At 38.0% G+C, this 14,238-nt stretch overlaps 1 protein-coding gene across 5 annotated transcripts in view; it reads right to left on the reverse strand.

Annotated features, from left to right (window-relative positions):
- USP32 (ubiquitin specific peptidase 32) overlaps nucleotides 1-14,238 on the reverse strand; it is a 333,441-nt gene that overhangs the window by 151,243 nt on the left and 167,960 nt on the right. For all 5 annotated transcript variants that reach the window (XM_037809640.1, XM_037809643.1, XM_037809642.1 and 2 more), the window contains one exon: nucleotides 3,061-3,220. In XM_037809640.1, coding sequence (XP_037665568.1) covers nucleotides 3,061-3,220 — 160 coding nt within the window. The remainder of the gene's footprint in view (nucleotides 1-3,060; nucleotides 3,221-14,238) is intronic.

Raw genomic sequence — 14,238 nt, forward strand, 5'->3', positions numbered from 1 at the left:
AATGGAAATGGATGTTAAAGCAAAGAGTACACTTCATTCAATAATAAAATAGAGCTAATGGCCAATACTTGAGAAATAACTTACATTTGAAGAGGAAACAGAAGACGAGGATCATTAAACACAATACGAAAGAAAAAAGAAACCCAGGAAACTACAATGTTTCAAAAACCAGAAGAGAAGGGTTTTAAGAAAACTGAATGGTTAATAGAGCTAAAATGTTTCATGAAGTTAGTTAGCAGGTACAATGAACCTACGAGAATACTTAGTTTAGAGATTAGATGGTCATTATTATAGGGTGAAATAATGCCTCTACATCAACATATTTTTTAAATAATTTGAGATAAATACTTTTTAAAAAAGCAAAGGCATTCTAATGAAGTTCGGTGCTACAAAGGAGGGGCTAAACCTGCTTATAATTGTGCCTAAGAGTCTCCCCCTGAGTACTTCTTTGTTGCTCAGACGTGGCCCTCTCTCTCTAGCTAAGCCAACTTGGTGGGTGAACTTACTGCCCTCCCCTCTACATGGGATCTGACTCACAGGGGTGTAAATCTATCTCCCTGGCAACGCAGGATATAACTCCCAGGGATGAACCTGGACCCAGCATCGTGGGATTGAGAACATCTTCTTGACCAAAAGGGGAATGCAAAATGAAACAAGGTAAAGTTTCAGTGGCTGAGATTTCAAATGGAATCGAGAGGTCACTCTGGTGGGCATTCTTACGCACTACACAGATATCCCTTTTTAGGTTTTAATGTATTGGAATAGCTAAAAGTAAATACCTGAAACTGTTGAACTGCAACCCTTGATTCTTGAAGACTATTGTATAACTATGAGGCTTAGAAGTGGTGACAGTGTGACTGCGAAAGCCTTGTGGATCACACTCCCTTTTTCCAGTGTATGGATGGGATGAATAGAAAACTGGAGACAAAAATGAAATGAAATAGGGTGGGATGGGGGGATGATTTGGGTGTTCTTTTTACTTTTATTTTTTATTCTTTCTGTTGTAAGGAAAATGTTCAAAAATAGATTGGGGTGATGAATGCACAACCATATGATGGTACTGTAAACAGTTAATTGTACACCATGGATGACTGTATGGTATGTGAATATATCTCAATAAAACTGAATTAAAAAAAAAAAGCAAAGGCATTTTAATTTCTAGATACCATTAAAAATCTGAAAAACTTCCCAACTGATTAAAAAAACTGCATAGAAGATCATTTTTTTCAAGATAAAAATGGAGCCATTTGATGGGATAACATTTTTAACATTTTGAAAATAATTTGACTGATGTGCTGGTTGGAATCTATTAAATCCCCTTCAAAAGCCATATTCTTTAATGCAATCTTGTGGGAGCAGACTATTTAGTCTATTGATTAGGGTAGAACCTCTGACTGAATTATTTCCATGGAGGTGCGGACTGCCCACTAAGGATGGGTTTTAATTAGATCACTGGAGTCCTTTAAAGGGAGCTCACACAGACAGCAGAGGGGACAAAACGCCCCCAAGAGAAGCTGAGAGAGACATTTTGGAGACGGCTGTTGAAAGCTGACACTTGGAGACATGTGGAGATGGTAGTCCAAAGTTTGCCTCAACTTTGAAGCTAAAAAAAGACCCTCAGATGCTTAGAGAGAAACGTCCTGGGAGAAAGAAGGAAGGACTCAGAGTTACTGAGACAAAGGAGTTAAGACAAATGCCCAGAGACATTTTGGAGAAGGCCATTTTGAAACACAGCACAGGAAAGCAAAGGACCAGCAGATGCTGGCCACGTGCCTTCCCAGCCGACAGAGGTGTTCCGGATGCCATCGGCCATCCTTCAGTGATGGTATCCTCCTGTCAATGCCTTAGTTTGGATGCTTTTATGGCCTTAGAACTGTAAATTTGTAACCTAATAAATCCCCTTTATAAAAGCCAATCCATTTCTGGTATTTTGCATATCGGCAGCATTAGCAAACCTGAACAGATTTCAATTGATCATACCAGAATTATCAATCAGAACTTCTGGTAACAATGGAATAAAAGTAGGGGAAAGTAACTGGTGTGTACACAGGCCATAAGTCATATAGAGCAATAGATATAAATAAGCACTTGACACCCAAGCTCCTCTATTCAGCTGACGAATATTTATTTAAAGACTGGCACAATGGGAGAAGGAAAAAGAATAATACAGATCCCAAAAGGATCTAATGATTTAGGAGAGACAACAGGTGTACAAATAAGCAGAATACCATAGATAATTATAATATCAGGATGAAAGTGATAAATTCATTCAAGAAGGATACAAATAAGGTGCCATGAGAGTTCAGAGGAAGGAGAGGTGATTACTGATAAAGCGGCAAGAAAAGCTGTCATGAAAAAAAAAGTGGTATGTGATTTAAGTGTCCAAAGGAAGGGCATTTCAGTATTAGGAAGTAGAGTAAGCAAAAGCAGAGTGAAAGGTAGTTTTCTGAAACCATATGAAGCACAGTAGATGTTAACACCTGGGGCATTTGGTTATATAGTAGGTTGAGTGGTGCCCACCCAAAATTCATGTCTATTCAGAACCTCAGAATTTCAACCTTTTTTGGAAATATGGTCTTTGCAGATGTATATGTCAAAGATCTTAAGATGAAATCATCCCAGATTTAGGTTAGGTCCTAAATGCAATGACTGGCATCCTATAAGAAACGATACAGAGACACACAGAGGAGGAGGCCATGTGAAGATGGAGGCAGAGATTGCAGTTATGCAGCTACAAGCAAAGGAATGCTAAGGGCCACCAGAAGCTAGAAGACACAAGGAAGGATTCTTCCTTACAGTCTTCAGAGAGGGCATAGCCCTGCTGACACCTTGATTTCAGATTTCTAGCCTCCAGAATTGTGTTTTAAGCCACCAAGTATGTGGTAATTTGCTAAATGGCAGCCCTAGGAAACTAATACAGATTGGTTATTCCAAGTCTTTGGAATACACTTTGGAAGAAATAAAACACTGACAATAAATTTCTCCTTTATGAGTATATTCTCACATAATCAGGCAATTGTATTAAAGGTGAACAGAAAACAATGAAATTTTATTACTTACAATGTGTGACTCCAGCCAGAGTTTGGTAGAAAGTGGGAGTATCACTGTCATCAGTGAGGGTAACATACACACCTCCAGATAGCAGCCATCGAGAGAAGGTAAAAGCATCCTTGTTTAGAAGAAGCCAATTTCTAAACTTTTCATAGTTTACCTTTTCACCCTAAAATTAAAACAAGAAAATTTAAGTTCAGTCAAATTTTAAGATGCCTCACTTGGAACCTGCACAATCTGAAATTTGCAATTAGTTGACATTTCCCTTTGTAATACCTACAAAAGAAGGATTATCTAAATAACACTACTGAAGGTATACTTGGAAATCAAACAGTTTTCAAGAATAATTGCACTTCAGAACACCCATTTGTATAAAACATGTATGCTAACTGCAAATTATCTTAAAAAATTCATTAAGGCAGTCCATTTCCACTAATAGGCTACATTTATTTACTAAGGTACATCCTGAAATCAGTCAACTGCATTTCGTTCAATATTTAGCAAATGCGATTTTTCATTTGCCTCATCCCTCTTCTTCACCAGTCCCCAATCTGTCAGAATTAGCATATTTTAATTAAATCTGCATGAGATTAAAATGCTCGGTTAAATTCAATGGAAAATTAAAAACAACTATCCAGGAATCCTCCTAGAGTGAAGAATCAGAATGCCTGAGGCATCATTATAAACATTCATTCAAAAGTCAATTAGAGTACAAAAAGAAAGAAGTAGATTTCTATTTCTTTGCTTTCTTTCCAAGTCTTTGTCTCAATAAGTCTTTGGGGAAAAAAAATTTCCAGACTGTAAAGGAATACATAGCTGTCCTTATACACAGCTGTCTAAATTAATCTCTGCCTGTCAGACAAGAGATTCTAGGCTGAATGAGGGTTGGACGTTTCTATGAGAAAAAGAATGAACCCACATGGAAAAACAATGAAGAACAACATTCAGGAGCCAAGCTGCTCTAATCCCAATAGAGATATTAAGGGGCACAAATAACAAATAACCTAAAGGAGACAAAATAAGAAACAAATCTAAAAGTATTTAAAAATATCTTGGGCAATTTCTACATTGTTCAGTAGCATTCTGTTAAGTACCAGAAACATGATCAGCATAGTAGTTTCAGAGCATTTAACATCAGAGCAATCCAAAAGACAAGACAAGTTTGATAACCTTGTTTTTCTCAATGGAAGAATACGGGGTTCAGACTTTCTGCATGACATGTGAGGACATGGTCAACATATTTAGAGATATTCCTTCTCTATCCTTCATTTAGTCTGGAAAGAGGGATAACAGTATAAATTGCATAAGTTGATGCACGTGCATTTTACATGTTATCCTTAACATATCTGAAACTGGGGTAAGTCTTAAAATCAGTGGCATCCTTCAATTATTGGCAGCTTTTTTGTTGTTGTTGTTCCTTTTTAGTGGTATACAAAGGTGTCTCTTACAATTGACGGCATATTAGATTCAGTGAAACATGGTAGTCTCAGTGAATTCACTGAATCTAAGATGTTCTCAAGTATAAGATATCCCTTTATGAACAACTAAGAAAGAAAATAAGGTTCTAATTATAATTGGTGCTTTTACCACTTTCACATAAAGTTAATACTTACTGTTTACAATGTCCTAAGCACTGTTTTAAACAATATATATGTATATACACACAGTCATAAAGTAACTCATATCTTTAAAGGAATGAACTCCTTTAATTCAATCTTTAAAGGAACTCTCTATAGGAGATATTACTATCACCCCTATTTTACAAATATGAAAACCAAGGTAACAAAAGGTTAAGTAACCAGCCCAAGCTTATACAGGATTGAACCCAGGTAGTCCAGGCTCCAAAGTCCCTGGGCCTAAAACTATGCACAAAAACACCTGGCCAACTAAGTGAAATAAATAGTCTCTAAAATCCACCCGCCCATTGGGAATCACGCCACATAACTGGTAGCAGCAAAATTCCACCTGTCAAATCTGACTTTTCAAGTTTTGAGTCATGGATCTCTTCTAAAAAAGGAAGCAAAGGGAAAGTCTCCTTTTATAAATTATCATAATAGCAGACAAGAAAAAAAATATTTTCACTACCAGAAAAAGCAGTTAAAAGTAAGCAGCCAAGAGGGCAGGGCAAAATGGCAGAGTGGTAAGGTGTATGTTTTAGTTACTCCTCAAGGGCAGTAAGTAGAAAGCCAGGAACTGCGTGGACCGGACACCGCAGAACAATTTGACTTCAGGCATACTTCATACAACACTCATGAACATGTGGAACAGCTGAAATCAGCAAAATCTGTAATTTTTCGCGGCCAGGGGACCTGCGCCCCTCCCTACAAGGCTCAGTCCTGTGAGAGAAGGGGCCATCAGTGTTGGGAATGAGGAGGGAGAACTGCAGTTGCAGCCCTTATCAGAAACTCATTCCACTGATCCAAACTCCAAGCATAGATAGACTGAGACCAGACCCCGGAGAATCTGGGAGCAGCCAGCCCGGAGAAGAGGAGATAGGGATAGCAAAGACAGCAAGGAAAACTCAAAAATAACAGCGGAGACTCTCTGGAGTTCTGGTGAACACAGAATGGGGAAGGGCAGAGCTCAGGCAGAGTCAGGCTTATATGCAAATCCAGAGGCCAGTTTCTTTGTCTGAAAAACTGGTTTCTCTGCTCCCTGGATCTGGCCCTAATCTCCTTGTCTCTTAGCATTTCAATAGCCCATTATATCTGCAAGGAGGGCCCTTTCCTTTTTCCTTTTTTTTTTTTTTATTATCTTTTTCTCTTTTTCTAAAACAATTACTCTAAGAAGCCTAATACAGAAAGCCTCAAAGACTTGCAGCTTGGGCAAGTCAAGACAAGAGCAGAACAAAGAGAGCTCAAGACACAAGGCAGTAAGTCCAGTGGCTGAGAAAATTCACTAAACATCACAACATCCCAAGAAAAGGGGGGTGTCCCCTCACAGCCATCTTCCTGGTGGGCAGAGAACACTCATGCCAGTCGCCAGTCCCACAGCCCAGAGCTGCCCCAGAAAACCCAGTGTGACGGGAAGTGTTTCCAACAACTCATGCACACATCATAAAATTGGGCGTGGACATCAGCCTTCCCTAAACCCTCAGTTGGTTGTCCCAGAGTTGGGAAGGTGGAGCAGTCTGAATTAACATGCCCCATTCAGCCATCCCTTCAGCAGACTGGGAATGTCCCTACACAGTCCTGCAGCCCAGAACCACCCTGGAGGGACAGCACTCACCTGTGACAGGGCACAGTCATCCCTCAACAGAGGACCTGGGGTGCACAGCTTGAAGAGGGACCCACTCGCAAGTCTCAGGGGCAATACACCAACACCAAGGACTTGAGGGTCAGCAGCAGAGACAAACTGTGGCAAGACTGAACTAAAGGATTAGACTACTGCAGCAGCTTTAAATCTCCAGGATCACCAGGGAGATTTGATTGTTAGAGCCGCCCCCCTCTCCCTGATCGCCCACACACACACCTCCTATACAGGGCGGGCAACACCAACTACACATGCAAGCTTGGTGAACCAACTGGACCCCACAAGATTCACACCTGCATTCACCACAAAGAAAAAGCAGGGGAGAACTGGATTGAGGGGAATAGGTGGTTTGTGGATGCCACCTGCTGGTCAATTAGAGAAAGTGTACTCCACGAAGCTGTAGATCTGACAAATTAGAGATAAGGGTTTTAATCAGTCTACAAATCCAAAAAGAACCCTATCAAGTTCAGCAAATACCAAGAGGCTAAAAACAACAGAAAATTTTAAAGCATATGAAAAAGCCAGATGATATGGATAACCCAAGCCCAAGCACCCAAATCAAAAGATCAAAGGAGACACAGTACTTGGAGCAATTAACGAACTAAAGATGAACAATGAGACCATGGCACAGGATATAAAGGACATGAAGAAGAGCATGGCACAGGATATAAAAGACATCAAGAAGACCCTAGAAGAGCATAAAGAAGAAATTGTGAGAGTTAATAAAAAAAAACAGACGATCTTACGGAAATTAAAGAAACTGTTGACCAAGTTAAAAAGACTCTGGATACTCATAGTACAAGACTAGAGGAAGCTGAATAATGAATCAGTGACCTGGAAAGTGAAATAACAAAAGAAAGAATGGGGAAAAAATCAAAAAAATCAAAATGGACCTCAGAGATACGAGAGATAATATAAAATATCCAAATACAAGACTCATTGGTGTACCACAAGGGGAATAGAAGGGTAAAGGCCTAGGAAGAGTATTCAAAGAAATTGTTGGGGAAAACTTCCCAAATCTTCTAAACACCATAAATACACAAATTATAAATGCCCAGCGAACTCCAAATAGAGTAAATCCAAATAAACCCACTCCGAGACATATTCTGATCACACTGTCAAATATGGAAGAGAAGTAGCAAGTTCTGAAAACAGCAAGACAAAAGCAACTTTCCACATACAAAGGAAACAACATAAGACTAAGTAGTGACTACTCAGCGGCCACCATGGAGGCGAGAAGACAGTGACATGACATATTTAAAATTCTGAGTGAGAAAAATTGTCAACCAAGAATTCTTTATCCAGCAAAGCTCTCCTTCAAATTTGAGGGAGAGCTTAATTTTTCACATACAAACAAATGCTGAGAGAATTTGCTAACAAGAGACTTGCCCCACCTGAGATACTAAAGAGAGCCCTACAGACAGAGAAACAAACAAAGAGAGAGATATGGAGAAAGGTTCAGTACTAAAAAGATTCAGGATGGGGACGTTAAAGGACATTAATAGAGAGAGGGAAAAAATACATACAACAAACATAAACCAAACGATAAGATGGCTGATTCAAGAAATGCCTTCACAGTAATAACGTTGAATGTAAATGGAGTAAACTCCCCAATTAAAAGATATAGATTCGCAGAATGGATTGAAAAAAAAAAAATGAACCATCAATATGTTGCATACAAGAGACTCATCTTAGACACAGGGACATAAAGAAATTGAAAGTGATAGGATGGAAAAAATATTTTATGCAAGATACAGCCAAAAGAAAGCAGGAGTAGCAATATTAATCTCAGATAAAATAGACTTTAAATGCAAGGATGTTCTGAGAGACAAAGAAGGCCACTACATACTAATAAAAGGGGCAACCCAACAAGAAGAAGTAACAATCATAAATGTTTATGTACCAAATCAAGGTGCCACAAAATACATCAGAGAAACAGTGGCAAAAGTAAAGGAAGCAATTGATGTTTCCACGAAAATTGTGGGAGACTTCAACACATCACTCTCTCCTATAGATAGATCAACCAGACAGAAGACCAATAAGGAAACTGAAAACCTAAACAATCTGAAAAATGAATTGGATTTAACAGACATATATAGAACATTACATCCCAAATCACCAGGAAACACATTCTTCTCCACTGCTCATGGAACTTTCTCCAGAATAGCTCATATGCTGGGACATAAAACCTCAATAAATTTTAAAAAATTGAAATTATTCAAAGCACATTCTCTAACCACAATGGAATACAATTAGAAGTCAATAACCATCAGAGACTTAGAAAAGTCACAAATATCTGGAGGTTAAACAACAGGCTCCTAAACAATCAATGGGTTAAAGAAGAAACAGCAAGAGAAATTGCTAAATATATAGAATTGAGCAAAAATGAGAACACAACATACCAAAACCTATGGGATGCAGCAAAAGCAGTATTGACGGGGAAATTTATAGCACGAAACACAAATATTAAAAAAGAAGAAAGAGCCAAAATCAAAGAACTAATGGATCAACTGAAGAAGCTAGAAAATGAACAGCAAAACAATCCTAAACCAAGTAGAAGAAAAGAAATAACAAGGATTAAAGCAGAAATAAATGACATAGAGAACAAAAAAACAATAGAGAGGATTAATAACACCAAAAGTTGGTTCTTTGAGAAGATCAACATGACTGACAAGCCCCTAGCTAGACTGACAAAACCAAAAAGAGAGAAGACCCATATAAACAAAATAATGAATGAGAAAGGTGTCATTACTGCAGATCCCAAAGAAATTAAAAAAATTGTAAGAGGATACTATGAACAACTGTATGCCAACAAACTGGATAATGTAGAGGAAATGGACATTTCCTGGAAACATTACGAACAACCAATACTGACCACAGAAGAAACAGAAGAGCTCAACCAACCAATCACAAGCAAAGAGATCTAATCAGTCATCAAAAAGCTTCTCACAAATAAATGCCCAGGGCCAGACAGCTTCACAGGGGAATTCTACCAAACTTTCCAAAAAGAACTGACACCAACCTCACTTAAACTCTTTCAAAACATCAAAGAAAATGGAACACTACCTGTGCCAGTGTAAACAAATAAACCCTCTTTATAAAAGCCAGTCCATTTCTGGTGTTTTGCATCCCAGCAGCATTAGCAAACTAGAACACTACCTAACTCATTTTATGGAGTTACCGTCAATCTAACACCAAAACCGGGCAAAGATGCTACAAAAAAGGAAAACTACAGGCCAATCTCCCTAATGAATACAGATGCAAAAATTCTCAACAAAATACTTGCAAATCGAATCCAAAGACACATTAAAAAAATCATACACCATGACCAAGTGGGGTTCATTCCAGGCATGCAAGGATGTTTCAACATAAGAAAATCAATGTATTACAACACATTAACAAATCAAAAAAGAAAAATCATATGATCATCTCAATAGATGCTGAAAAAGCATTTGACAAAATCCAACATCCCTTTTTGATAAAAACACTTCAAAAGGTAGGAATTGAAGGAAACTTCCTCAACATGATAAAGAGCATATATGAAAAACCCACAGCCAGCACAGTAGTCAATGGTGAGAGACTGAAAGCCTCCCCTCTAAGATCAGGAACAAGACAAGGATGCCTGCTATCACCACTGTTATTCAACATTGTGCTGGAAGTGCTAGCCAGGGCAATCCGGCAAGACAAAGAAATAAAATGCATCCAAATTGGAAAGGAAGAAATAAAACTGTCATTGTTTGCAGATGATATGATCTTATATCTGGAAAACACTGAGAAATCGACAATACAGCTACTAGAGCTAATAAACAAATTTAGCAAAGTAGTGGGATACAAGATTAATGCACATTAAGTCAGTAATGTTTCTATATGCTAGAAATGAACAAACTGAAGAGACACTCAAGAAAAAGATACCATTTTCAATAGCAACTAAAAAAATCAACTACCTAGGAATAAACTTAACCAAAGATGTAAAAGACCTATACAAAGAAAACTATATATCTCTACTAAAAGAAATAGAAGTAGACCTTCAAAGATGGAAAAATATTCCATGTTCATGGATAGGAAGGCTAAATGTCATTAAGATTTCAATTCTACCCAAACTCATCTATAGATTCAATGCAATCCCAATCAAAATTTCAGCAACCTCCTTTGCAGACTTGGAAAAGCTAGTGATCAAATTTATTTGGAAAGGGAAGATGCCTCAAATTGCCAAAGACAGTCTATAAAAGAAAAACGAAGTCAGAGGACTTACACTCCCTGACTTTGAAGCTTATTATAAAGCCACAGTTGTCAAAACAGCATGGTACTGGCACAAAGATAGACATATTGATCAATGGAATCAAACTGAGAATTCGGAGATAGACCCCCAGATCTATGGCCAACTGATCTTTGATAAGGCCCCCAAAGTCACTGAACTGGGACATAACAGTCTTTTCAACAAATGTGGCTGGGAGAGTTGGATATCCATATCCAAAAGAATGAAAGAGGACCCAACCTCACACCCTACACAAAAATTAACTCAAAGTGGATGAAAGATCTCAATATAAAAGATAGTACCATAAAACTCCTAGAAGACAATGTAGGGAAACATCTTCAAGACCTTGTATTAGGCGGCCACTTCCTAGACTTGACACCCAAAGCACAAGCAACAAAAGAAAAAATAGATAAATGGGAACTCCTCAAGCTTAGAAGTTTCTGTACCTCAAAGGAATTTGTCAAAAAGGTAAAGAGGCAGTCAACTCAATGGGAAAAAATATTTGGAAACTATGTATCTGACAAAAGACTGACATCTTGCATATATAAAGAAATCCTACAACTCAATGACAATAGTACCAACAGCCCAATTATAAAATGGGCAAAAGATAGGAAAAGACAGTTCTTTGAAGAGGAAATACAAATGGCCAAGAAACACATGAAAAAATGCTCAGCTTCACTAGCTATTAGAGAGATGCAAATTAAGACCACAATGAGATACCATCTCACACCAATTAGAATGACTGCCATTAAACAAACAGGAAACTACAAATGCTGGAGGGGATGTGGAGAAATTGGAACTCTTATTCATTGTTGGTGGGACTGTATAATGGTTCAGCCACTCTGGAAGTCAGTCTGGCACTTCCTTAGAAAACTAGATATAGTGTTACCCTTCAATCCAGCGTTTGCACTTTTTGGTATATACCGGAAGATATGAAAGCAGTGACACAAAAGATATCTGCACGCCAATGTTCACAGCAGCATTATTCACAATTGCCAAGAGACGGAAATACCCCAAATGTCCTTCAACAGATGAGTGGATAAATAAAATGTGGTATATATACACGATGGAATACTATGCGGCAATAAGAAGGAACTACATTGTGAAACATATGACAACATGGATGAACATTCAAGACATGATGCTGAGCGAAATAAGCCAGGAACAAAAAAGAGAAATATATGCTACCGCTAATCTGAACATTGAAAAATGTAAACCAAATGGTTTTTAATGTAGAATGTAGGGGAACTAGTGATAGAGGGTAATTAAGGAAGGGGGAACGATAATCCATTTAGAACAGATAAGCTACTTATTTGGGGTAAATTTAACATTCTGGGAATGCCCAGGAATGACTATGGTCTGTTAATTTCTGATGGGTACAGTAGGAACAAGTTCAGAGAAATGTTGCTATATTAGGTTACTTTCTTGGGGTAGAGTAGGAACATGTTGGAAGTAAAGTAGTTATTTTAGGATTGTTGTCTTTTTCTTACTCCCTTGTTATGGTCTGTTTGAAATGTTTTTTTACTGTATGTTTTTTAATTTTTATTATTTTTTATATAGTTGATTTTTTTTAATTAAATTCAGTTTTACTGAAATACATTCACACACCATACAATCATCCATGGTATACAATCAACTGTCCACAGTATGATCACATACTTATGCATTCATCACCACAATCTATCTCTGAACATTTTCCTTCCATCAGAAAGAACCAGAACAAGAATAAAAAATAAAAGTGAAAAAAGAACACCCAAATCATCCCCCCATCCCACAACATTTGTCCTTTAGTTTTTATCCCCATTTTTCTACTCATCCATACACTAGATAAAGGGGGTGTGATCCACAAGGTCTTCACAATCACACTGTCACCCCTTGTAATCTACATTATTATATAATTGTCTTCAGAAGTCCAGACTACTGGGCTGGAGTTTGGTAGTTTCAGATATTTACTTCTAGCTATTCTATACATTAAAACCTAAGAGGTGTTATCTATACAGTGCATAAGAGTGTCCACCAGAGTGACCTCTCGACTCCATTTGAAATCTCTCAGCCACTGAAACTATTTCGTCTCATTTTGCATCCCCCTTTCAGTCAAGAAGATACTTTCAGTACCACGATGCCAGGTCCACATTCATTCCCGGGAGTCTTATATAGTTGATTTTAAAAAAAGTTAATTAAAAAAAAAGAGAAAGAAAGAATGAAAAAAATATGCAGAGCCCCCTTGAGGAGCTGATGGAGAATGCAGGGGTATTGGGCTTCCCCACCTCGATGGTTGCTGATGTGCTTGCAGATACGGGGGACCGGTGGTTTGATGCGTTAAGCCCTCTACCACAGGACTTGACCTTGGTTAGACTGTTGCTGCAAAGGAGAGGCTAGACCTCCCTATGGTCGTGCCGAAGAGCCTCCTCCTGAATACCTCTTTGTTGCTCAGATGTGGCCCTCTCTCTCTAGGTAAGCCAACTTGGCAGGTGAAATCACTGCCCTCCTCCCTACATGGGATCAGACACCCAGGGGAGTGAATCTCCCTGGCAATATGGAATATGACTCCCAGGGAGGAATGTCGACCTGGCATCGTGGGATGGAGAGCATTTTCTTGACTAAAAGGGGGATGTGAAAGGAAATGAAATAAGCTACAGTGGCAGAAAGATTCCAAAAGGAGCCGAGAGGTCACTCTGGTGGGCACTCTTATGCACAATATAAGGCAACCCTTTTTAGGTTCTTGTGAATTGGAGTAGCTAGAAGTAAATACCCGGAACTCTCAAACTGCAACCCGGAACCCATGAATCTTGAAGATGATTGTATAAAAATGGAGCTTATGGGGGGGTGACAATGTAATTGGGAAAGGCATGTGAACCACACTCCCCTTTGTCTAGTTTATGGATGGATGAGTAGAAAAATGGAGGAAGGAAACAAACAAACAAAAAAGGCACCCAGTGTTCTTTTTTACTTTAATTGTTCTTTTTCACTTTAATTATTATTCTTGTTATTTTTGTGTGTGTGGTAATGAAGGTGTTGGGGATTGATTTTGGTGATGAATGCACAGCTATGTAATGGTATTGTGAACAATCGAACATCTGCTTTGTTTTGTATGACTGCATGGTATGTGAATATATCTCAAAAAAATGGATTAAAAAAAAAAAAAGTAAGCAGCCTCCTGAAACTAATACATCTTTGAATAGCATAAAATTTTAATTTCCATGTTAAGAGTCAACAACAATAAAAAAACAAAAATACAGTTAAACAGAAAAACTTAATACAACTCCTAGGTAGGTTTCTTTTATATAACTTCATTTATCAATGTAAAAAAAGCAAAAGATAGAAAAGGCTAAGTTCCATGTCACTTAAAATCTAGGTGTTAGGTCCACATCTTTTGGCTAAACTACTTCTCTTTAGATAAATTTTTTTTAAGAACACCCCCCCCCCAAAAAAAAGCCCCACAACATAAGGCACTATTACAGAAGGCCTGAATAAGCCTATTCTGATACATATAAGCAAACTGATACTGAAACATGGTAACTTGGAAACCAAGGGTCTGAGCACAATTATCAGGCATACCATTCAGAAATTAGAGCAGGTAAATATATCAAATAATTGAATCAGATAATATTATAAGCTTCACTTACAGTACTTTTTTTTTTTTTTATCAACCACAGGTATCTAATAACTTAAATAGCTAC

Source organism: Choloepus didactylus, chromosome 18 (assembly GCF_015220235.1).
Source record: "Choloepus didactylus isolate mChoDid1 chromosome 18, mChoDid1.pri, whole genome shotgun sequence".
Classification (NCBI taxonomy): domain Eukaryota; kingdom Metazoa; phylum Chordata; class Mammalia; order Pilosa; family Megalonychidae; genus Choloepus; species Choloepus didactylus.